This window comes from Canis lupus, chromosome 11, assembly GCF_003254725.2.
Source record: "Canis lupus dingo isolate Sandy chromosome 11, ASM325472v2, whole genome shotgun sequence".
In the NCBI taxonomy this organism is placed as follows: Eukaryota; Metazoa; Chordata; class Mammalia; order Carnivora; family Canidae; genus Canis; species Canis lupus.
This window is the reverse complement of record NC_064253.1, coordinates 26,289,752-26,317,005: the sequence shown is the minus strand read 5'-3', so window position 1 is coordinate 26,317,005 and position 27,254 is coordinate 26,289,752. Positions and strand designations below refer to the sequence as shown.

The window sequence follows — 27,254 nt, the reverse complement described above, 5'->3', positions numbered from 1 at the left end:
TTAAAAATTGTTTTAAAACTTGTCTCCTTGTTTGATTAAATAGGTTTTAGATTGCTCCTGTAGAATTGAGAATCTTTAAAATATTACAAATAAGATTTATTGCAGGTTATTTTTCCCCTTTACAACCTTCTGCAGAAGATATACTCATTTGAGTATTGGCATTTCATTTTGTGTTTTACTCAGAAAATAAGGCTTAACATTCACTTTGGATTAAATCTAAAGGATTTACTTTAACATTGTGTTTTTAGGGCAAATGGTATCATCGGAGGCAAGCTGTAAAAGAATTGCATGGTACATTGATACGCCTTTTAAATGAATTGCTGCCATGGGAACCAAAGTTGATGAAAGCTTTTCAAAGAAACAGGTAATTTGAGCTTTATAATTCGTTTTACCTGTTTTAGGGCTCTTAATTTATGATTATGGGAAGATATCCTGGAATCATTTTGTAACTTTCCATTGATAAATAATTCAACAGATTTTTTTCATTTTTTTAATTTAAATTCAGTTGGTCAATATATAGTGGAATACCCAGTGCTCATCCAATCAAGTGCCCTCCTCTGCCCAGCACCCAGTCATCCTGTCCCCCCACCTTCCTCCCCTTCTGCTACCCTTTGATTGTTTCCCAAGGTTAAGAGTTTCTCATGGTTTCTCTTCCTCTTTAATTTTTCCCACTGAGTTTCTCTCCTTTCCCTTATAATCCCTTTTAATATTTCTTATATTCCACATATAAGTGAAACCATGTGATGATTGTCCTTCTCCACTTATTTCACTCAGCATAATATCCTCCAATTCCATCCACGTCAAAGCAAATGGTGGGTATTCGTCCTTTCTAATGGCTGAGTAATATTCCATTGTGTGTGTGTATAATATATGCGCGTATATATACATATATGTATCTTCCCTATCCATTCCTCTGTCAAAGGACATCATGGCTCCTTCCACAGGTTGGCTGTTTTGGACATTGCTGCTATGAACATTGGGGTGCAAGTGTCCTATCATTTCACTACATCTATATCTTTGGGTTAAATACCCAGTAGTGCAATTGCTGGGTCATAGGGCAGTCCTAATTTTAATTTCTTGAAATTAAATTTCTCCACACCGTTTTCCAGAGTGGCTGTACCAGTTCGCATTCCCACCAACAGTGCAAGAGGGTTCCCCTTTCTCCACATCCTCTCCAACATTTGTTGTTTCCTGTCTTGTTAATTTTCACCATTCTCACTGGTATGAGGTGGTATCTCATTGTGATTTTGATTTGTATTTCCCTGATGACAAGTAATGTGGAACATTTTTTCATATGCTTTTTGGCCTTATGAACGTCTTCCTTGGTGAAATTTCAGTTTACGTCTTTTGCCCATTTCATGACTGGATTGTTTCTTTCTTGGGGTGTTGAGTTTAATAAGTTTTTATAGATCTTGGACACTAGCCATGTATCTGCTACATCATTTGCAAATATCTTCTCCTATTCTGTAGGTTGTCTTTTTTTTTTTTTTTTTTTTTGTAGGTTGTCTTTTAGTTTTTTTTTTTTTTTTTAATTTTTTTTTATTTGTTTATGATAGTCACAGAGAGAGAGAGAGAGAGGCAGAGACACAGGCAGAGGGAGAAGCAGGCTCCATGCACCGGGAGCCCGATGTGGGATTCGATCCCGGGTCTCCAGGATCGCGCCCTGGGCCAAAGGCAGGCGCCAAACCGCTGCGCCACGCAGGGATCCCTCTTTTAGTTTTTTTGACTGTTTCCTTTGCTGTGCAGAAGCTTCTTATCTTGATGAAGTCCCAATAGTTCACTTTTACCTTTGTTTCCCTTACCTTCATAGATGTATCTTGTAAGAAGTTGCTGTGGCCAAGTTCAAACAGGGTGTTGCCTGTGTTCTTCTCTAGGATTTTGATGGAATCTTGTCTCACATTTAGATCTTTCATCCATTTTGAGTTTATCTTTGTGTATGGTGTAAGGGTGTAAGGGAATGGTCTAGTTTCATTCTTCTGCATGTGACTGTCCAATTTTCCCAGCACCATTTATTGAAGAAACTGTCCTTTTTCCAGTGGATATTGTTCCTGCTTTGTCAAAGATGAGTTCACCATAGAGTTGAAGGTTCATTTCTGGGTTCTCTATTCTGTTCCATTGATCTGTGGGTCTGTTTTTGTTCCAGTACTGTACTGTCTTGATGATCACAGCTTCATAATACAGCTTAAAGTCAGCCATTGTGATGCCCCCAGCTTTGGTTTTCTTTTTTCAAACATTGCTCTGGCTATTCGGGATCTTTCCTAGTTCTATGCAATTCTTAAGATGATTTGTTCCAACTCTGTGAAGAAAGCCCGTGGTATTTTAATAGTGATTGCATTGAACGTGTAAATTGCTCTGGGTAGCATAGACATTGTCACAATATTAATTCTTCCAATCCATGAGTATGGTATGTTTTTTCATCTCTTTACATCTTCCTTGATTTCTTTCATAAGTGTTCTGTAGTTTTTGAAGTACAGTTCCTTTAGCTATTTGGTTAGGTTTATTTCTAGATATCATATGGTTTTGGGTGCAATTTTAATTGGGATTGATTCCTTAATTTCCCTTTCTTCAGTCTTCATAATTCAACAGATATTTTTCAGTGCTTGCTGTGTCCAAGGTACTTCCTAAGCCTTGAAAAAGTAGTGTTGATTAAATAGAGCCCTACTCTGTCACTTACATTCCTTCTTTTCCCCCAATATTTTTCCATTGCAATAAAATGCACAGACAAAATTTACCCTCTTAACCAGTTGTAAGTGTACAGTTCTTTAGTATTAAATACATTCATAATCAATGTTATTATTCCCAATGTATCTCCTGAACTCTTCAGTTTGTAAAACTGAAAACTGAAACTCTGTAACTATTAAATAACTCCCCATCCTCCTCCCCCACCATTCTACTTTGTCCATATGCTTTGACTACTCTTAAGTACCTCATGTAATATAAAACATTTGTGGTTTTGTGACTGTATTATTTCACCTATTGTATTTTCAGGGTTCATCCATGTTGTAACAGGTCAGAATTTTCTTCCTTTTTAAGGCTTGATGATATTTCCTAAGTATTTTATTCTTTTTGATGCTATTAAAATAATTGTTTTAGGTTGCTTTTCAGATTGTTGTTACTGTATAAAAATGCAACTGATTCTTTTGTGTTGACTTTGTATCCTGCTACTTTGCTGACCTCATTCTAACAATTTTTTCCTTGGAATCTTTAAGGTTTTCTACATATAAGATCATGTCATCTGTAAAAAGAGATTTTTTTTTTCTTTGCAATTTGGATGCTTTTTCTTTTTTCTTGCCTAATGCATGGTCTAGAACAGTTAAATGTTGAATAGAAGCAGCAAAAGTGAACATCTTTGCCTTGTACCCAAAGTTAGAAGAAAAAGGTTTTAATCTTTCACCATTAAATATGTTCACTATGGGTTTTTCTTGTATGGCTGTTCTTAAGTTGAGTTAGCTTCCTTCTATTCCTAGTTTGTTGAGTGTTTTTATCATGAAAGAATGTTGAATTTTGTCAAATGCTTTTTCTGCTCTTGAGATAATCATGTGGTTCCTTTGCTTTATTGTCTTAATATAATGTATGACATTAATCAGTTTTCATATGTTGGACTATCCTTGCATTCCAGGAATAGATCTCATTGCATCATGATATATAATCCTTTCAGTATGCTGCAGAGTTTGATTTGCTTGTATTTTGTTGATTTCTGCTTCTGTTTATAAAAGATACTGATATGGGGGAGCATGGGAAGATGGCAGAGTGGGAGGACCCTGAGCTCACCACCCAGTGTTTACAACTAGATATCATCCACATCCAAGTCAATAAACCAGAGAGCAATCTGAAGATTGGCAGAACAAACTCCACAACTAAATATAGAGAAGAAGCTGTATCTGAAAGGTTAGGAAAGTCAGAAAGAAAGAATCTACCTGCAGAGGGAGGGAGCTGCGCATGCAGAGAAGGCAAAGAAATAAACACTTGTTTGGGAACTCATAAGGGGAAGACTAATCCCCATAATGTTTGGCTTTAAAACCAGAGGAGTGGGATGCCTGGGTGGCTCAGTGGTGGAATGTCTGCCTTCTGCTCAAGTTGTGGTCCCAGGGTCCTGGGAGTGAATCCCACATCAGGATCCTCGCAGGGATCCTGCTTCTCCTTCTGCCTATGTCTCTGCCCCTCTCTCTCTATGTCTCTCAAGAATGAATAAATAAAATCTTTAAAAATAAAATAAAACAAAAAACCAGAAGAACTGAATTCTATGAGTTTGTAAACCAGTGGGAATTGGATCTGTACCTTTAAAAGTCTGCTGACTCAGCACTGGGGGAGCCTGAAGGGAAAATGATAGCTGGGCTGCTGCCCTTAAAGAGACAGCAGCCTGTTCAGAGAGGCAACATAAAATTGGCAGTTTACACAACACCACCAGCCAACAGGAGACAGATTTGTTCATACGGATTTCAGAGCATTTTGGTGGACTTCTTTAAAAATGAGGAAACTGGTTCTCCCAAACTCCCAGCATTAAACATAAACTTTCTGTGGGAGACGGGGCTGCATAGACACTTATAGCCTGGACCAAGGGCCCAGAGCAAATTTTAAAGCTGCCTGTGCAACCTGCCCAGACTCTGAGTGCAAAACTGTTACTGCTACAGACCATGACCAGTCATTGTCACGCACTGTCAATCAGCTCCATGTCCCCAGCAGCCACAGCACTTTGGGTGATCTTGCATAGGAGTAGTGGTCCAAGGCAATCTGGCTAACACTGATGCCCTATTCCCAACTTCCCTGGTGGGCATGCCCCCTGAGAACAGGTCTGTCTGAGTCCTTCTAACCACAGAGTAAGCACATTCCACAAGCAGATGGGCAGTGCAGACAACTGCACTGAAAGGAAAAGTGACACAGACACAACAGCAGGATGTAAGCAACACATATAGAATACTCTCCTGAAGTGTCAGGTTCTGATAAACAGGGGACACTACACTGCAGAGGACTCTAGGACCTCCTCTTCATGAAATCCCTTCTTTCAAGAGCAGGTGATATAGCTGACTTTTTTAACACAGAGAAATAGACACAGAGAGGCAAACAAAATGAGACAGAGAAATTTGTCCCAGATGAAAGAACAGGACAAGGCCACAGCCAGAGATCTAAGCCAAACAGATATAAGGAACATACCTGATAGAGAGTTTAAAGCAATGATCATGAGGGTACTCACTAGACTCAAGAAAAGAGTAGAAGACATGAGTAAGACCCTTAATACAGAGTTAAGGACTAACATAAAAGGGCATCTGATTGGCTCAGTCAGTAGATCCTGAGACTCTTGATCTTGTGAGTTCAAGCCCCACATTGGGTATATAGATTAATTAAAAATAAAATCTTAAAAAAAGAAGTAGCAGAGATAAAAGGCTCAATAAACAAAATGAGATATACTCTTGATGGAATATAGCAGGATGAAAGAAGCAGAGGAATAAATTAGTGACCTTGAAGACAGAGTAGTGGAAAGCAATCAAGCTGAACAAAAGAAAGAAAAAAGAATTACACAAAACAAGAATACACTTAGGGGACTCAGTGACTCCATCAGATGTACTCATCAGAGGACAGAAAATTTCTTTGAAGAAATAGTAGCTAACTTTCCTAATCTTAGGAAGGAAACAGATATCCAATCCAGGAAACACAGAGAACTCCCATCAAAATTAACAAAAACAGACCCACACCAAGGCATACTGTAATTAATTGTCAAAATGTGATAAAGTGCCTTAAAAGCTAAGGCTAGGAAAAGATTTTTCAACAACTTTGCAAGCTACAAGGAAGTGGCATAATATATTCAAAGTGATAAATGGGAAAAATCTGCAGCCAAGAACACCCTGTCCAGCAAGGCTGTCATTCAGAACAGGAGAGAGAAAAATTTCCCAAGCACTGAAGGAGTTGTTGACCACTAAATTAGCCCTGTAGGAAATATTAAAGGGGACTCTGAGTGGTAAAGAGAGACCAGGAGTGACAGTGTAAAGGAATGAAAACACAAAAGCAATAAAAATGGCTATTTGTTAAAAATATCAGTCAAGAAACTCACAAAAGAAAGAATATAAAATATAATAACAGAAGAGAATGGGTTCAATGTATGTATGCAGAAGAGATTATATATAACCCCAATGGTAACCATATATAAAAACCCACTGATAACAACATGCAAAGAATATAAAGAAATCCAAATACATCACTAAAGAAAATCAGCAAAACATGAAAGACAGCTGTCAGAGAAAATCCTCAGAAACAACCACAAAACAAGTAATAAAATAACAATAAATACATACTATCAATAATTACTTTGAATGTAAATGGACTAAATGCTCCAATCAAAAGACATAGAGTGACAGAATTTATATATAAAAAAAAAAGTCCCATCTATATGCTGCATATAAGAGACTCATTTCAGACCAAAAGACACCTGCAACCTGAAAGTGGAGAGATGAAGAAAACAACAATCATGCAAATCAATCCCAAAAGAAAGCCAGAGTGGTAATACTTATATAAACTAGACTTTAAAAGAAAGACTTTAACAAGAGACAAAGGAGGATACTATATGAATATAAAGAGAACAATAGCAAGAAGAGATAACAACTGTAAATATTTATTAACCCATCATAGGAGCACCCAAATACATAAAACAGTTAATAACAAACATAAAGGATTAATCAGTAATAATACAATAATAGTAGGGGATTTTAACACCCCACTTAGATCAACAGACAGATCATGTAAACAAAATCAACAAGGAAACAGTGATTTTGAAGGACACTTTGGACCAGATGGATTTAACAGATATATTCAGAACATTCCATCCTAGAACAGAATACACATTCTTTTCAAATAGACATGGAACGTTCTCCAGAATACATCACATATCGACCCACAAAACAAACCTGAACAAACTGAAGAAGATCAGACTCCTACCATGTATCTTTTCTGACCACAATGCTGTGAAACTAGAAGACAGCCATAAGAGAAATCTTAAAAGACCACTAATACATGGAGGTTGAATAACATGCTACTAAACAACGAATGGGTCTACAAGGCAGTCAAAGCAGAAATGGAAAAGTACATGGAAACAAATGAAAATGAAAACACAACAGTCCAAAATCTCTGGGATGCAGCAAAACCAGTTCTAAGAGGGAAGTTTATAGCAACACCTATCTCAGATAAGCAACCTAGCTTTACATCTAAGAGAGCAAAAAAAGAACAACAATCAAAACAAAACCAGCAGAAGGAAGGATAGAATAAAGATTAGAACAGAAATAAATGATACAGAAACTTAAAAAAAAAATCAATAGAACAGATCAGTGAAACCAGGAACTGGTTCTTTGAACAAATAGCAATAAAACTGATAGACATTTAGCTAGACTTATCAAGAAAAAAATTCAAAATCACAAATGAGAGAGGAGAAATAACCAATACCACAGAAGTACAAATACTTGTAAGACAATATTATGAAAAACTATATGCCAACACTTTGGACAACTTAGAAGAAATGGATAAATCCTAGAAACCTATAAACTACCAAAACTGAAACAGAAGGAAATAGAAAATTTTAAGACTGATAACCAATCAAAATTGAATGAGTAACCAAAAAATTCCTGACAAAGAAAACTCAAGGATCAGATGAATTCTTCACAGGTGAAAATAACTAGACATTTAAAGATCTTTTCAATAGATGCAAAAAAGAATTTGACCAAGTACAACATCCATTCATGATAAAAACCTTCAACAAAGTAGGTTTAGAGGGAACATACCTCAGCATCATAAAGACCATACATTAAAAAACCCACAGCTGACATCATCCTTCTTTTAAAAAAAAATAAATAAACATCATCCTTAATGGGAAAAAACAGAGCTTTTCCCCAAGGTCAGGAACAAGGGAAGGATGTCCCATCTCACAACTTTTATTAAACATAGTACAGAAAATCCTAGTCACAAAAGTCAGAAAACAAAAATAAAAGACATCCAAATCAGCAAAAAAGAGGTAAAACTTTCACTATTTGCAGATGACATAATACTCTACATAGAAAGTCAAAAGACTCCACCAAAAGATTGCTAGAACTGATACACAAATTCAATAAAATCACAGGATACAAAATCAGTGTACAGAAATCTGTTGTTTCTATACAGCAATAATGAAGCAGCAAAAAGGGAAATTAAGGAATCAGTCCTATTTACATTTGCACCCAAAATAATAAGATACCTAGAAGTAAATCAAACCAAAGAGATAAAAGACCTGTACTCTGAAATCTATAAAACAGTGGTTTAAAAAATTGAAGAAGAAAAAAAAAATTGAAGAAGATCAAAGAAATGGAAAGATATTCCATGTTCAAGGATTAGAAGAACAAATATTGTTAAAATGTCTGTGCCACCCAAAACAATCTACACATTTAATGCAATCCCTATCAAAATACCAACAGCATTTTTTATAGACCAAGAACAGACAATCCTAAAATTTGCATGGAATCACAAAAGATCCTGAATAGGCAAAGCAATCTTGAAAAAGGAAAGCAAAGCAGGAGGCATCACAATTTTGGACTTCAAGTTATATTACAAAGCTGTAGTAATCAAAACAGTATTTATTGTACTGTTACAAAAATAGATACATCAATGGAAACCAATTAGAAACCCCAGAAATAAACCCACAGTTAATATGGTCAATTAATCTTTGACAAAGCAGGAAAGAATATCCAATGGGAAAATGACTCTTCAGTAAATGATGTTGGGAAAACTGGACCCCTTTCTTACACCATACACTAAATTAAATGGATTAAAGACCTAATGTGACACCTTAAGCCATAAAAATTCTAGAGGAAGACACAGGCAGTAACTTCTTTGACATTGGCCATAGCAGTGTCTTTCTAGATAATGTTTCCTGAGGCAAGGAAAACAAAAGCAAAAATAACTACTGGACTACATCAAAATAAAAAGCTTCAAAAAAAAAAAAAAAAAGCTTCAGCACAGAGAAGGAAACAGCCAACAAAACTAAAAGACAACCTTCACAATGGCAGGAGATATTTGCAAATGACGTATCTGATAAAGGGATAGTATCCAAAATATATAAAGAAGTTATACAACTCACCGAAAAAAAAACAAATAATCCAGTTAAATAGGCAGAAGATATGAACAGACATTTTTCCAAAGAAGACATCCAGATGGCAAAATGGACACAGAAAATATTCATCACCCCTCATCAGGGAACTACAAATCAAAACTACAATGAGGTATCACCTCACCCCTGTCAGAATGACCTAAATCAATAACATAAAAAAAACATATTGGCTAGGATATAGAGAAAGGGGAACCAGCCCTCTTACAGTGTTGATGGGAATGCATACACAGATACTGTGGAAAACAATATGGAGGCTACTCAAGTTAAAAATAAAATGACCTATGATCCAGCAGTGTCACTACTGGATATCCAAAGAATCCAAGAACACTAATTCAAAGGGGTACATGTACCCCTATGTTACAGCAGCATTATGTACAGTAGTGAAGATATGGGAGCATTTCAAGTTTCCATTGATTGATAAAGTGGCATAGACATACACACACTGGAATATTATTATTCAACTATAAAGAAGAATGAAATCTTGCCATTTACAATGACATGGATAGAGCTAGAGTATAATGCTAATTGAAATAAATCAATCAGAAAAGGACAAACACCATATGATTTCACTCATGTGGAATTTAAGAAACAAAACAAGCAAAGGGGAAGAAGAGAGAGAGAGACAAACCAGGAAACAGACTCTTAACTATAGAGAACAAACTAATGGTTATCAGAAAGAGAGTGGGGGGGGGGGGAGTTAAATATGTGGTGGCAATTAAGGAGTGCACTTCTGGTGATAAGCGCTGGGGGGTCATGTATGGAATTGTTGAATCACTATATTCTACACTTTATATGTTCACCAACAAGAATTAAAATATAAACAAAAAATGAAATAGAAAGATCTAGCTTTCTTGTGATGTTTTTGTCAGGCTTTGGCATTAGTGTCATGCTAGCCTCAAACAAGTTAGGAAGTGTTTCTTCCTTTTCAGATTTTTGAGGAAAGTTTGAAAAGGAATGGTATTAGTTCTTTAAGTTTTTGGTAGAATTCACCAATGAATCCATTAGATCAGGACTCTCTTCCTTGTTGAGAGATTTTTAAATTATTGATTCATTTCTCCTTTAATAGTTATAGGTGTATTCAGATTTTCTGAGGTTTTTTTGTGACTTAATCTTGGTAGATTTTTGTTTTTAGGAATTTGTGAATTGCATCTAGATTATCCAATTTGGGTGGCAATCAATTTTCATAGTACTCCTAAAATTCCTTTTATAGAATCAGTCATATTGGCCTCACTTTCACCTTTGATTTTCCAAATTTGAGTCTCTTTTTTTTCTGAGTTCATCAATCTAAAGGGTTGTTAAATCTGTTGGTCTTTCAGTTTCATTGATTTCCTCTTTTCTCTGTTTCGTTGATCTCTGATCTAATCTTTATTGTTTCCTTCCCTTAGCTTTAGATTTAATTTGTTTTTCTTATTCAAATTCCTAATGTTATAAAGTTAGGATGTTGATTTGAGATTTTTCTTGTTTTTTACCGTGTCCCATTGTTTTGGTATGTTGTTTTCATTTCAATTTATCTATAAGTATTTTGTAATTTTTCTTATAATTTCTTCTTGATCTATTGGTTGTTTAAGAGTATGTTGTTTAATTTCCATAAGGTTGTAAATTTTTCCAGTTTTCCTTCTGTTACTAATTTCTAACTTCATCTGTGGCTTGCATTCTTGGAAGAAACAGATGAACTCAAAATGTTAGTGATAAGCGCTGTGAAGAAAAATAAAGTGGGATAAGGAGAACAGGAAATGCCTGATTTGGATTAGATGATGGATACTCTTTTACTAAGGTTTCAGGGAAAGGCCCCCTGATGAGTTGATATTCAAACAGAGACCTACAAGTGAGGGATAAAGTCATATGAATATCTGAGGGAAAAGAAGAGGCAGAAGATTGAAGGTTGGCATTACGTTTGGCATTTGGAGGAAGTACAAACATAAATGTCACAAGAGCTGAGTGAGTGAGGAGTAAGAGTCAATAATCAGAATAGTATAGGAAGATGCAGTGAAACGCCGGGACACCTGCACCCCGATGTTTATAGCAGCAATGTCCACAATAGCCAAACTGTGGGAGGAGACTCGGTGTCCATCGAAAGATGAATGGATAAAGAAGATGTGGTATATGTATACAATGGAATATTACTTGGCCATTGAAACAACAAATACCCACCATTTGCTTTGACGTTGATGGAACTGGAGGGTATTATGCTGAGTGAAATAAGTCAATCAGAGAAGGACAAACATTATATGGTCTCATTCATTTGGGGAATATAAAAAATAGAGAAAGGGAATAAAGGGGAAAGGAGAAAAAAATGAGTGGGAAATATCAGAAAGCGACACAGAACATGAGAGACTCCTAACTCTGAGAAACGAACAAGGGGTGGTAGAAAGGGAGGTGGGCGGGGGGGGGGGACAACTGGGTGATGGGCACTGAGGGGGGCACTTGATGGGATGAGCACTGGGTGTTATTCTATGTTGGCAAATTGAACACCAATAAAAAATAAATTAAAAAAAAACAATAGTATAGGAAACCATAGACAGGTTGTGTATGTCTTTACATTTTGTTTTTACTCTAAGGTGACAGAACATTGAAGAGTTTTAAGCAGAGGAGGAACATGATCTGACTTATCTTTTAAAGCACTTACACAGCCTCTTATATTGAGATTAATGTAGTGTGGGACAACAGGGAAATCAGTTGCAAAAAGCAATAATTCAGGCAAAAAAAAAAATGATGGTGGCTTGGAACAAGGTGGTAGCTGTTGATTCACAACCCTCTTAGGAGTTTCCCTGGTATAATCTGAAACTGGCATTTGTATTCAGAGGGCAGGGAGAGATAAAGAAAGAAGCAGGCCACTCCAGGTTTGTTAGGTGTCTGAATAAGTAAATAGATCTTAAATTCAGTGAGGCTTGTCTTGGCTGGCAGCAAGACAAATGGATCTCTGCACCTGCCTGCCAGATCTTAAGTTTATAGGAGAGGTGTTAACTGGATGCAGCCATATAGTGTGCAGGTGTTTTCAGTATTATATCACTATCTCAAGGCTGTGTTCTTGGAACAGCCTCTGGGAACAGGAAAGGCAAGCAGAACCTACCCAGGTCCAGCTCATGGGTCACTTGGCCTTCTCATCTTTTTGATAATGTTCCCCAAGAGTAGCAATGCAGATGGCAAGGAATGGTTGGATTCTGGATGTGTCTTGAAAGTGGGATTGGCAGAATTTTCTTAAACATTGGATATAGAGTGTTAAAAAAAAAAAAATGAACAGTAAAAAGATGATGCCCAGTATTTTTGGTCTAAACAACTGATAATGGAATTGTTGTTAGTTTAGATAGGGGAAACTAAAGGAGTAGGGGGTCTGCAGGGCAGGAATTCTTCAAGAGTTTGAATTTCAAACTGTAGGGATACCTGGGTGGCTCAGCAGTTAAGCGTCTGCTTTTGGCTCAGGGCATGATCCTGGAGTTCCAGGATCGAGTCCCACATTGAGCTCCCTGCAAGGAGCCTGCTTCTCCCTCTGCCTATATCTCTGCCTCTCTCCTTCTGTGTCTCTCATGAATAAATAAAATCTTTAAAAAAATTTTCAACCTGTAAAGTTTGATAGGATTTTTAGATATCCAGTTGGATGCTGGTTGAGCCAGCACTTTAGTATGAGTCCCCGTTCAAGGGAGTAAACCAGACTGGAGGCATAAATTGAGGAATTGTCAGAATATGGATTATATTTAAGCTCTGACTGGTAGAAATTACCTAGAATGTGAACATACATAGGGAAGAAGAGAGACTGAACCCTGGAGCATTCTAACGTTTAGAGATGGTGAAGAGGAGTAGGACTCAGTAGAGGAGACTAAAAAGAAGTGTTCAGTAAGGTAGAGTCTATTCAAGAGAATTAAGGGAGAGGAATTAGAGTTTTGTTATAAAGTGGAGCAGAGAAATAGGGCAGTAGCTGGAATCTGGAATCAAGAGAGGGTGCTTTGTTTTGTTGTTTGTTTTCATTAATGGAGAAATAACATTTTCCAATACGTGTTACTTCTTGATTTTTTTATGTTAGCCATTCTGACGGGTGTAAGGTGATAATCACATTATAGTTTTGATTTGTATTTCTCTGATGATGCTGAGCTTCTTTTCATATGTCTGTTGGCCATCAGTATGTCTTCTTTGGAAACATGTCTATTCAAGTCCTCTGCTCATTATCAGATAGTTTGCTTTTTGATGTTGCACTGTGTAAGTTCTTTATATATTTTGGTTAGTAACCCTTTATTGGATATGTCATTTGCAAATACTTTTTTCCATTCAGTAGGTTGCCTATTTGTTTTGTTGATCATTCCCTTTGCTGTGCAGAAACTTTTTAGTTTTTTATAGTCCCAATAATTTATTTTTGCTTTTATATCTCTTGTTTTAGGAGACAAATCTAGAAAAATGTTGCCATGCCAATACTAGAGAAATTACTGCCTGTATTCTCTTTTAAGATTTTTCTGGTTTCAGGTCTCACATTTAGGTCTTTAATTAATTTGAGGTTAATTTTGATGTGTGGTGTTAGAAAGCAGTCCAGCTTCATTCTTTTACACGTAGCTGTTCAGTTTTTCAAGCACTATTTATTGAAGAGACTTTTTCCCAGTGTATAGTCTTGCCTTTTTCGTTGTAAATTAATTGACCATATAAGTGTGTGTTTATTTCTGCATTCTTTATTCTTTTCCCTTGATCTGTGTGTCTAGTTTTGTTTAAGTAACTTTTGATTACTTCAGCTTTGTAGTATATCTAGAAATCTGGAATTGAGATACCTCCAGCTCTGTTTTTGTTGCTCAAAATTGCTTTGGCAGTTTGGGGTCTTTTGAAATTTTCATATTGCTTCCTCTAGTTTTGTGGAAAATGATGTTGGTATTTTGGTAATCATATTGAATCTGTAGATTGCATTGGGCAATAAGAACATTTAACAATATTAATTCTTCCAGTCAATGAGCATGGAATATGTTTCCATTTGTGTCATCTTTAATTTCTTTCATCAGTGTTCTATAGTTTTCAGAGTGCAGGTTTTTTTTACCTCTTTGGTTAAGTTTATTCTGATGTATTTTATTCTTTTAAGTGCAATTATAAATAGAATTGTTTTCTTAACTGCTCTTTCTACTACTTGTTATTAGTAAGTATATGGAAGTACTACCAATTTCGGGGTATTAATTTTGTATCCTGCAACTTTACTGAATTCATTCATTCTAGTTTTTTGGTGGAGTGTCTAGAATTTTATTAACTTTTTTAAATGGCCCTTTCACCATATTATAATCAGTAATTATAAAACTATATCAAATCTATGTCTCATGCAGTTAGAAAAAAAACTACCTCTCTCTCATTTAATAGGTCTTATAGCAGCCTTTAGACAAATTGGTGATATGTTCAAACACTCTATTCTGAAATTGTATATATAATCTGAGTTAAGCATCTTAGACACATTTGAAATTAAAACATAGCTTTCAATGGCTTTTTTTTTTTCTTTCAAATTTGTACTTAAATCCTAGTTAGTTAACATAGAGTGCAATATTGGTTTCAGGAGTAGAGTTCAGTGGTTCATCATTTACATACAGTACCCAGGGCTCATCATAACAAGTGCACTCCTTAACACCCATCACCCATCTAGCTTATCCTCTAACCACCTCACTCCATCAACCCGGTTTGTTCTTTATCGTTAAGTCTCTTATAGTTTGTTTCCCCCTCTTGCTCTCTTTCCCCCCCATATATTCATCTGTTTTGTTTCATAAATTCCACGAGTGAAATCTCCTGGTCTTATTACTGCTATTCAGTTGCTGTTCTCTGACTTACTTTGTTTATCATAATACACTCTAGTTCTATCCGTGTTGTTGCAAATGACAAGATTTCATTCTTTTTTGCTCACTGAGTAATATTCTGTGTGTGTGTGTGTGTGTGTGTGTGTGTGTGCATGCACACCACATATTCTTTATCCATTCATCAGTCAGTGGACATTTGAGCTCTTTCCATAGTTTGGCTATTGTTGATAATGTAGCTTTTAGTGACTTAATTTCAAGATATTTTTTAAAATATTTAGTTTAGCTTCCAAGAGTTTAATACATGTGTATTATTTGTTATGTTGGGCATTTTATTTCAGGAGCCGCCTAAAGAAAGACTATGATGATTTCAGAAGACAGCCTGATCATGATAAATTTACTAGAGAACTGTGGACTACTGAAGAAGGTGAAGGAGATCCTGGAAAAGAATCTCCTAAATTAGAAATTATCAAGTGTGTAGATGCGACAGAACCTCTAGATATCCTGGAAAAAGAACACTTTGATTCAGGTAGTTTTTAAAACTTTTTTAAAATCAACACTGAGCACCAGGGTGGTGGCTCAGTCAATTAGTGTCTGCCTTCTACTTAGGTCATGATCCTGGGGTCCTAGAATGAAGTCCAGCATTGGACTCCCTGCTTGCTGGGAAGCCTCCACCGCTCCCCCTGCTTATGCTCTCTCGCTCTCTCTGTCAAATAAATAAATAAAATCTTTTAAAAAATAAAATTACTAATACCACAAAGAGAAGTTTTAGTAACTTTTGTTAACGTAAAGGGTAATCTGTGTTAATGATGTGTATTGATTAGGGAAATCTGGTATATTTTTAAGTGTCCTTTGTCCTTATAAAAAGGTTCCTTGGAGTCATTATTATATTTCTAGGAGTTTTTGGAGCCACTGCCTGTCTCTGAACTGTAGGCATGTCTTTGCGCATTATAGATCACACATCTTTGATCTACAATCATAGATCTCTAAAACAGCTTCATCCTCTTTTTATTATTACTATTTTGAAGCACTGTTCTTAAATTTGATTTAAATTGAACTTGACAAGTCCCTAATACTGTGAAGACTTTTATGAGGAATGACCAAGGTTGATGGCCAAATGAATCCTCAGAGTAGACATATCTTTCTAATAAGGAGGTTGGATTAGATTATCTGTAATTCGGGCAACCCCGGTGGTTTAGCGGTTTAGTGCCACCTTCAGCCTGGGGTGTGATCCTAGAGACCTGGAACTGAGTCTCACGTCAGGCTCCCTGCATGGAGCCTGCTTCTCCCTCTACCTGTGTCTCTGCCCCTGTGTGTGTGTGTGTGTGTGTGTGTGTGTGTGTGTGTCATGAATAAATTTAAAAAATTATCTATAATTCATTTCAATTTATCAGATTATGTTATTCCATATATCTAGTTACTTTTTTCTTTAAATCTAGTTAAATAACTCCCTTTAGTTACATAAGAGTTTAGTATGAAAATTTGCAGTTAGAAATGTTGTTTTACATGTCTTTGGTGCATTGAAAAAAAGTAACTTCTCATCAACTCAGCTTGACCATATATGAACATAAATTTTTTACTGTAGGAATGAATAAGTAAGCACCAGGAAAAACTGGACATTTTCCATCTTTTAGAGTCTCTGAAATTGGATTAGAATTCTGAGCTCTAATTGCTGGCTTGAGTATCTCTTTAAGAGATGTAAATTTTCCTTTGTATTTGTATTGACAGCAGAATCAGTAGTTTGAACAAAAACAAATTTCTCATTATGGTTATGTCATCAAGATTGCTGTATCAAAGATCATGTTACATTAATTTCCAATCAGGGTGCTGAGACTTTTGAATCATCCTATAGTAAATTTAATAAATTGCCCGTTCAGAGATTGATTTGCTTTTTTATAATTGGTCTTATTACTGCTATTCAGTTGCTGTTTTATTTAAACAAAATACTTTTGTAATTTTTTTTAGATGATAAGAAACTGTCTGAAATAGATTTTCCTATGGCCAGAAGCAAGTCGTTGAAAAAGGAATTGCCTTCTAAAGATGTTCTGAAGATTCTGCCTAAAACACTTAAACGACAGTCCAAACAAACAAATTATCTGGATGATAGCACAAAAGAGCTTTCCCCAAGGAAGAGAGCAAAGTTAAGCACAAATGAGACAACAGTTGAGAATGTAGAAGGTGAGATGCAGATTGACTGTTTGAATGAATTAAAGCATACGGAGCCACTGTTTCCAGAGTCATTTGCCTCAATGGATTCAACACCAGTATCTATTCTCCAGAAAGGGACCAAACCTATTCAGGCCTTGCTTGCAAAGAATATTGGGAACAAAGTGACCTTAACAAATCAACTGTCCCCTTCCACAGGTAGAAGTCCTCCTGCAGTGGAAAAAGCAATTCTGTCTCCTCCAGAAGCAAGCCCCATAAAGCCAGCATTGACCTGCCACAGCAGTACAAAAGGTCCTTTACAAATGGTCTACAAAATGCCCTGTGGCCAGTGGTTGCCCGTAGATCTCCAAAACAGCTCTGTGAAGATTCAGATGCAACCTGTGCTAGATCCTAAAACAGGAGAAAAAATCATGCAGCAGGTTCTCATTCTGCCTAAGAATTTTGTGATTCAGCACAAAGAAGGGAAAGCAGTTGCAAAAGAAATACTGCCACTTGAACAGAAAGGTACAGAACAACATTGTTCATCTTTCCCACAGACAGCAAATGTAAACTCTTCTTTAGCATCAGTTCTTGTCAGCTCAGCGGGAACTGTTTCTAACCAACTACCTAATATAGTTTTCAATAGGACTATTACACCTTTGTCAAATGTGAGTAGTGGTAGGCCACAACCTTTGTCACCTAAAACCTCCATAAGTAATTTTTTAACACCACCAGTTAAAACTAGCCAGAGTGAGTCAGGAAAAGGCAAGCATGCAGTTTCAGCAGCTACATTCTCCCAGCCAGTTGCTTCATCCATTTCCTCAACAGTTCAGCCTCTGTTATCAGCATCTACACTAAGTAGATCTACAGATCCTGGTAGTTCCCTTAACTGTTTTGCACAACAAACTGCTGATTCTTCTGAAGCAAAGCAAGAACTGAAAACTGTGTGTATAAGAGATTCACAGTCAATTCTTGTTAGGACACGAGGTGGGAACACTGGAGTTGTAAAAGTACAGACCAGTCCAGATCAAAATTCACCTAATAGCTTATCTGCAAGTTCAGTTTTCACTTTTGCTCCTCAGCTTCAGGCATTTCTGGTGCCCAAATCTACAACTTCATCATCCTCTGTTTTTTCACCCGCAGTTGGAATAACTACTACATCTAGTCTCCCACCTTTTAGCCAAACACCAACTTCTGTTTCTATTCCAACTGGCTTTAATCCGTCAGTGGGGAAGAATCTCAGGCTTACATTAGGCCAACCTTCCTGCAGTGGTAATTTGGGCCACATGATAGATAAAGCTTCACACATGCCTTCTTCTCCCTTAAAGTCCTCTGTTTCTTCTGGCGTTCTACTACCATCAACAGCAAATAATTCACTAAGTGTAATTAGCATATCAACAGGAAATCTTGGACAAACCAATGCAAATGTTATTCATACTCCAAATAAACAGCAACAAGTAGATTATTTCATGAAAAATTTCCCTGTTACAAGATCAGAAGCAACAGCAGCAACAAATGGAGATGCGATCAGCGGGACTGCAGTTCACAAACTTATGTTGGTGTCAGCTCCATCTATTCTTTCTTCTGGCAGTGGAACTGCAATTAATGTGACACCTGCACCAACATCTACAGGTGTTTCTGCCCAGAAATTAGTTTTTATTAACGCTCCAATTCCTAGTGGCTCTTCAACTCCAGCTATTGTAGCAGAACCATTAAAACAAACTCTTCCTCCCCCTTTGAATAAAACATATGTTAAGAGTCCAGAACAACCCCAGATAGTGCTAATTCCATCAACAGTGGGAGCACCAATAAAAATAAATTCATCACCAACTGTGTCTCAGATAAAAGATGTGAAAATTGGACTGAACATAGGTCAGGCAATTGTAAATAGTTCAGGCAGTGTGCCTGCTGTACCATCAATTAACATATTGCAAAACGTAACCCCAAAAGGAGAAGAAAAAAGTACGAAAGGCTATGTTTTGCCATTGTCAACAAGTGGTAATTCAATTCCCGTAAGCTCAAATTTTGTGAGTCAAAATATTACTCCTGTTAATGAATCAGTGGTTTCTGCAACAAGAGCAGTAAACATGTTTTCAGTAACAGGAGCAAATATGTCTTTGGGTTCTCTTTCAGTGACCTCAACCTCTGCTTCTGTTGGGACACGACCTCCTGTTTTAGTCAGTGGAAATGATACCTCTTCAAGAATTATGCCTATGTTGTCAAATAGACTTTGCACATCAAATCTCGGAAACACTGTGGCTATATCAACTGTGAAAACAGGACATCTTGCATCATCTGTTCTGATTTCAGCTACACAACCAACAGTGTCTCCTAAATGTTTAACGTCAGCTTTGCAAATCCCTGTTACTGTTGGCTTGCCTACACCTGTGACTATATCCCCTAAAATAATCAACACAGTTCCACAAGTGGCAACAGTACCAGGAGCCACACGTCCTATATCTCTTTCTAAAAGACAATCTTGGACTTCTGTCCAGTTTCAGTCACCAGGGACTTCAACTACAGTGCCAACAAATATAAACACAAATAAACCTCAGACTGAATTGCCACCCCTTTCACCAAGTCCAGGTAAAGTAATTAATATTTCCAATTTTGCTTCTCTGCCAAACCAGCAAAAAATATCTCCTGCTTTAGTAAAATCAACTCCCAGTTACAGTTCGGCTCCAGGTGGTTCTGCCATTCACACTGCTACAGCACCATCTAATGTAAATAGTGTGATAGGGGGTCAGTTCAGTGAATCTTGTATTCAGCAAAAAATAGTCATCAACACCAGTACACCTTTGGCACCTGGCACTCAGATCATGATTAATGGAACCCGGTTTATTGTTCCACCACAAGGTCTTGGAGTTGGCAGCCATGTTCTTCTTATATCTACTAATCCAAAATATGGACCTCCCTTAGTTCTTAACAGTGGCCAAGGCCTTCCACCTACATCAGTAGATAACCCTGCCGAGATTACACTAACATCAAATAATTCTTTAAGTGGGCAGCCTGTGAAACAGTCTCTAAGAAGCTCCACAAAAATTGTAAACTCTCTTGGGAATGCCAGTCATCTACCCACAGTACATACAACTCCACAAATCATAAACACAACTGCTAAAGTTTCTGTTCCACCTCCCACACCAACAGTGTCCTTGACTTCAGTAATTAAGTCTCCTCCCGCTCCTCTTTTGGCTAAGACATCTTTGGTTTCTGCCATTTGCTCTACTAATCCTCCACTGCCAAGTAATACATCAGTATTTCATTTGGACACATCAGTCAAAAAATTGTTGGTTAGCCCAGAAGGAGCCATTTTGAATACCATAAATACTCCAGCATCTAAGGTTTCTTCTGTCTCTCCATCTCTGTCTCAAATTGTCGTATCTGCCAGTCGAAATCCTGCCTCTGTCTTCCCTACTTTTCATTCATCTGATTTAGAGAATCCCGACACAGCTGCATCTTGAATTTAGACTAAATGAGCCAGTTTTTAAATAATGGGGCATTGTTTTGACTCTCAAAAGAATTTTAACTTTATTATACTGTTGAAAACATGCTATACATAGTTGTGTGTGTGTGTGTGTATTAATGTATCTTTTCATTAGCTTGCAACAAGGCTTTGTTTTCTTGGGGAAGAAAAGATCTATTCCATTTCACTCATTGGTATGAGTATGTTTTCAAAGAATGCTTAAAATAGACAGTTAGGATTTACCTGTCTGTGTCGCATAAATTGAACAGTCAAGTTTCACTAGTTTGGAGTAAGCTAGCTGTTGCACATTTGCATTGACATGTTTCTTCTTGAATTTGGACTATTGGAACGTGTATCTACAATACGATATCTTGTGTCATTAGTGAAATCTTGTTTTTGTTTCTGTAAAAATATAAATATATATATATATTTATGCATTGTGAAAATGCAGTCCATTGTGTAAAATTGTACATATTCCTAAATCCCTAACAACCTGTACTAAACTATATGTACAAAGAACTATGTTGTCTTATTTATGTTTTGTTTACATAATGTATAGTTTTTTAAGTATTTTAGTAATTTTGGACCAGTGAACTGTTAGCAACAATGCAGAGGAATCTGCATGTAATAAATTGAGTTGCTGTATTTCTGCGTTTGAATACCATTTTTAAAGTGCGTTCTTATCCCGTTGAAAGAATACATTATATAAAATGAAGATAGACCTTTACAAAAAGGAATTAAGGCTGGGAAATTTGAATTAATGGCTAGCATTTGCACAATGTTTTGCAGTTTACAAACTTTACTTCACATATTTAATTTTCACAGTACTCTTGAAAGGTTACCCAGCTAGTGGGTGGTAAACCTGAGCTGGTAGTGGTAGACCTGATGCTTTAAATCTTTTTTCCATAGACTGTGCATTACTTCTGGTATAAAATTTCACTCTGGATTTCATTGTTTTAAGTTTTTTCTCTTATTTCACCACCAAATTCTACATTGACCAAAATAAGTAATCTTCTTTCAGGCCCAGTATATTTGGTATGTGTTTATGCACCTCAGATATGTTTTATTAACTTTTTATTTTTAAATCTTAGATTCACAAGAAGTTCTGATGCTAGTATGAAAAGGTTCTACATACTCCTTAGCTTCCCTCTGATATGTCTATTTTTATACGGAGGTGTTTTTTCATAATTAACTGATTTTCCAAAATGATAAAAACATGAATTTTTCTTTTTAAATTTAGAATAACAAATGAATATGGACACCTTCAATTATTTATAAGTATTCTTTGCTTTTATTGTATTTTTCGATCACAGAGCAGTTACTTATATTCTGTTGTAAAGCAAGCAATTTTTATTGGTCACCTTATTCTCAGGGTTTGACTTTGTGGTATTTCAGACTATGCCTCATTTTAAATAAAAGATAGATTTTATTTCACGAGGAACACTGAGTAGTGTATAGAATTGTTAAAATCACTATATTGTGTACCTAAACTATAACAGTGTATGTTAACTATACTGGAATTAGAATTAAAAAAAGAAGAACAAAGGAACATAGGGAAGACATGCGCGCACGCACACACACACAATGTGTAATTGTTTAGTTATAAATAAATATTTTTAAAAAGACAAAGCAAGAAGATAGATTTTATATTAAAAAGTAAAAAAAAGATTTTATATTTATTGAATCTTTATATCCATGATCTTATTTGGGATACTGATTGTATACTCTTTCACATTACGTTTATAATGATATTGTTAAACCTCGTCACGTGGAGTTATAGTCTGGAGTTGAAAATAGAGAAGAGTAGACCTAAGACTTTCTTTGAAACTACATTGAAATTTATTAGTTATCAAAGTGGAGAGGGCAGTGAGAGTGTTCGTGGAAAGTTGCTAAAGGCTCTCAAAAAATTATAGTTATGTTCTAAAACAGTACCTTTGCCAATTTTGTCTATGCTTTACTATGTGGTCACCCTCCCCCTCTCCCTATCAGTTTAGGAAGACCTTAGATTTCAAGGGGATTTGGGTAATGTTTGGAAATTCATTGAATTGTGCCTAGATGGTGCTCAATAAATGAATATATTTACATACTTTAAAGCCAAACAACCTGGAATTATTCATCTTTTGCCTGAAAAGAATTCTCTAAGTCATTTCCAGAAACTAATTTACTGAATTACCTATGGCCCAACTTTAATCCCAGTGAGAGACCTAAACTAATTATTAACCACTAATTCTTTTCTAACTCTTAAATACAAAATCCTAATATGACCTTTGAAACTCTGTGATCTAGTGAACTTTTTACAATGAAGCCCAGGCCCCTACCCCCATCCCCTTAGGGCTTAAAAAGCTCTTTAGTCTATTCCTGCTTACCTCACTAGCTTCTTTTTTTTTTTTTTTTTTTCCTCACTAGCTTCTTTTCAACATATTCTTTCCTTGCTGTTTGCACTCTAGTTTTCTTTTGGTTTCTAAAATTGTTCCAGACAAATCGGGGTCTTCCCATTTGTCTCTGACTTAATGTTTCATTACAGATCTCCTTACATATGACATAACTCCCTCTCCTTACCACACTCAGCATGAGATACCGCAGTCACTTACAGATTGAGGACATAGATTGAAAAGGGCATAGTACTATACTACTGTAACGAGATTATTTATATGCAATTATTTAAAGCCTATCTTCCTTTTTAAAGAGGGACCTTGTCAATTGTCTCTATCATTGTCACCTCAGCCACTGGCACCCAATAGACATTCAATAGTTGTTGAATAAATCAGTGAAAAATCTAGATAGCTTCTTACATTATCTAAGGTCTGGTTTACTTTTTAAAATTAATACTCCATTTTTTACTAGAAATTTGACTGAATTAATGGATTTGTATAATCAAAAGCCAAATTCTTTTTCCTTTGCTTCCAGTTTGGTAGGTCAGGTGGATTCCTGGGATCTTGGCCAACGAGTACAAAGTCAAACTACTCAGTTCTTTGTATTCAGTGTTATCATTAAGTATTCTTCAACAGTTGTTTATAAAGGCATTAATGCAAAGGAAGAAAAGTCATTACAATGCTACCTGAATGGCTTTATGGTACTGGAATAGTATGTTACCACACATAGTGTAGAATTAGGACATTTGGAAGTCTGTATTCAGCATCATTTTTTTTAAGATTTATTTATGTATTCATCAGAGAGAGAGAGAGGCAGAGGGAAAAGCAGGCTCCCTGCGGGAAGCCCAATGTGAAGCGGGGGAGGATTCCTTCCCAGGACTCCGGGATCACACCCTGAGCCGAAGGCAGATGCTCAACCACTAAGCCACCCAGGCATCCCTATTCAGCATCATTTTAAAAGTTAAGTTAAAACATGCTAAAATAACATCTCTTCCTGGTATGTTAGCTCTTTCCTCTCATTTCCTGTATGGTTTTTGCTGAAAAAATTTTAATTCTCCTTTGTGAGTAATAAAAAAAAAATTATATGTAAAATACTAAACGTCTCTTTAGATCCCTGTTTCCATTTCAAGTCTCCAATTTTTTGGGTGCATTTAATTAATTGACATCAATAGCTTTATAATTAAAGCAGTAATGTCTATAATATGTACACTAAAATGAATGAAAATGTTTACTTGATCCAGTATATCACATTAACTTAGTGGATTAAGAAATCTTTAATATTAAAAATTCGAGAATGTAGCAAATTCTGAAAGTGATCTAAGAAATTTGATGAGTTATCTAAAATTACACTGTACTGTAACAGAGATGGTCTACAATTTACCATAAATCATTCCAGAGGTTGTTTTGCTGTCACCTGGGCCTGAAGACTCATTGCTGCTATAATGCTGTCAATCCTCCCAGGCATTTTTACTAATTTATTCAGCAAGAATTTATTATGCATGACTTGGTGTTTGGTTTATTGACAGGAAAGGTGAAGGGCATGACAGAGTTCAGATTCTTATAATTTAACTTGGGGACAAAATCTGAGTGTGAGAAAATTCTGTAGTTAATATATGAAGAAGTACTAAAGAATCAAACGTGTTTTTATGTGTATGTAATCCTTAATATCATTCTTAAGGTAATTATCAATGTAATTGGAAAATATAATTGTCAACATAAGTTTCAAGTTCAAAGAGGTATAAATCCATTCGACACATTTGTTGAGAACCATGTAATTGCAGAAGATGTAGGAACAACATAGATGAATAAGATCCCATCCCTGTCCTCAACACAAAAGACAATAAAAGAATATAACAATAAGTTAAAAGTAAATGTCAGCAGAATAAAGAACTCTTAAAAATTTAGCAGCAGTGTGATAGAGGTTTCATACAAGAGGTGGCATTTGTACTGGGATGGGAAGTATTTGTAGAACTGAGCTTGCAAGGACTCAGAAAAACAGAGAAGTTAATACTGTGTTGCACATTTGAAAGTTGGTAAGAGTAGATGTAAAAATTTTCTTCATAAGTAAAATTGTAACTGTGTGGAGACAGGTGTTAACTAGACAATGTGGTGATAGTTCTATAATATATATGTAAATTATGTAAACTTAAATACAATGTTATATGTCAGTTATATCTCAATTTTGAAGAAAAGCACAAGTAGCATTTAGGTAACAGAGCAATTGAGTTTGAATGGGATATTATTAGTTAACTTAGGGCCAATGGGGAATAACTAAAAAATAGGTGAGTAGAGTATTAAAGGATTGAAAAATGTTCTGTAAGTAGTTAGGATGCTACTGAGGCTTTTGAAGCAATGAGTATTAACAGAAAGACCACTTAAATTACCTTGCAAGATCGTTGTGAGGGTTAGATATGATAATTTATGTAACACACTGGGCCCAAAGCCTGCTACCAAAGAAATGTTTAATAAATAGTACCTGCTATCATTTACTTGACTAGAGACAAGACAATTGGGAAGTTTCTAGGTGAATCAAGAAGGTATATGAAAACATTATCTAGTAGTGATGGTAGCAACAGAGAAGTGACAAAAAGAGAAACTATAGGTTTGCCCCAATTTTCAAAAGTTTGCATTATTCTACTTCACTTTTACAAAAGACCTCCATTAGTATCTGGTTTTGCTAACCAAAGGAAATCCAAAGAGGTTTTTCTCTTTTACAAAAAAAAAAGAGAAAGAAAAGCAAAAATAGCATTCAGCGTTTGTTTTGCAGTGAGCCTTTATAGAGGCAGCAAGCATCCCAAGCAGTGAGAGGAGCCGCCGGTCGGGCGGGCGGGGGCTCCGGGCGGAGGGGGCTGCGCCCTGCTGCCTTCGGGAGCCGCGGCCCCGGGAGCGACCCCAGCAGCGCAGGCCCCGGAGCCCAGGGCGCGGGGGACACGGCCGGGACCCTGCGCTCCCCCCGGGACGGGGAGGCGGGGAGGCGGGGAGGCGGGGAGGGCCCGGGACGGCGGGGACGCTCCTGCCGCCGCCGCCGGGCGCCCCCGAGCTGTGCGGGGCCGCGCCCCCCGCCCCGGAGCATCCAGGCCAGTGCGGACGGGGAGCTGCGGTCGGTACCGCGGGAGCTGACGCCGGGGCTGGGGACCCGGCCGCCGCCAGGGGGGTTGTCCCTCCTGGGTCACCCTGCGCCTGGGAGGGGCGGGGCCGCCAGGGGACGGGGCCTCACGGGGTCAGCAGCAGGGGCGGAGCATCTCCCCAGGTGCACACACCTGAGAACCGGCACAGCAGGCCCCTCCCCAGAAGACCAGCTGGAAGGACGGGGGAAGAGCAAGTTCTTGACCGAGCAGCTCTGGAAAGCTCCAGGTGAGGTTGAGAGATTTATAGTACATAGAACTAGAGGATACCCCTCCTCCCCCCCCCACCCCCATTTTCCAGTACACCTCGTTTTTATGTCAGACTATAAGTTTCCAATATTTTTTCTCTTTACCCACCTTAACCACAATATTTTTCCACCTCTTCATTTTTAAGTTTCTTCCTTTTTGAATTTCATATTTCTACAATTACAGGTCTTAGATATATTTTGCACTTCTAGATTCACTTCAACATACTCCATTTAATTTGGGGGGATATACAAAATATGTTTTTTTGTTTTGTGTCTTTTGCTTTTTCTGCCTCATTTTGTTCTACAACGGTGGAAGTTAATACCTTCTAAAACATGACCAGCCTGCACACAGAACCAAGTGGTATACCATGCTGGTACATTCTGTGAGATTATAAACTCTCTTCATTCCCATTCTGCCCCCTCTTTTATCTCATTTTTCTTTTGATGGTCAATGCTGGGGCTTTCTACAAGTATTGCTGGTTTATATAAAATTGGGACTGAGCATCTTCTAACACACAGAACTTAACAAACTCAGAACCAAGAAGTTCACCCTCTAGGACCCCTCAGGTAAACTACATTCTCCCTCCACTACAACTTCACCACCACCATCTCCCAGTCCCCCTCTTGTTTTTCTTCTCGTTTTACTTCTTTTTTCTTTTTTCTTTTTTTCTCTTTACTTTTGCTTTTTTTCTCTTCTTTTTTCTTTTTTTCTTCTTTGGGATTCTTGGCCTTTTATGTTTCACTACTTTGTTTTAAAATTTGTTTTTCACGTTAGTGTCCTTTTGTTTTATTTCGTTCTTATTTTTGATTCCATTTTCTGGTCTCTTACCTCGTCAGAAACATCTAGGGTGAAATTTACTTAGGTCATGGTTGATATTCTTGATTTAGCCTGCTCATACAGCCACTCTGCACTGCGTGAAAAGACTAGAAGGAAGAACTCACCACACACACACAAAAAAAAGAATAAAAAACAGTACTCCCTGCCACAGAGTTACAGAATTCGGATTGCAATCCGATGTCAAGGCCAATTCAAAAGCAC

General features: G+C 36.9%; 1 protein-coding gene across 2 annotated transcripts in view; it reads left to right on the top strand.

Moving 5' to 3' along the window:
* Nucleotides 1–21,115, top strand: part of KIAA2026 (KIAA2026 ortholog) — a 116,466-nt gene extending 95,351 nt beyond the window's left edge. For both annotated transcript variants that reach the window (XM_035696652.2, XM_025432074.3), the window contains 3 exons: nt 249–364; nt 15,204–15,391; nt 16,828–21,115. In XM_035696652.2, the coding sequence (XP_035552545.1) occupies nt 249–364; nt 15,204–15,391; nt 16,828–20,468 (3,945 nt within the window). In that variant the 3' untranslated portion in view covers nt 20,469–21,115. The remainder of the gene's footprint in view (nt 1–248; nt 365–15,203; nt 15,392–16,827) is intronic.
* The last annotated feature ends 6,139 nt before the right edge of the window (nt 21,116–27,254 follow it).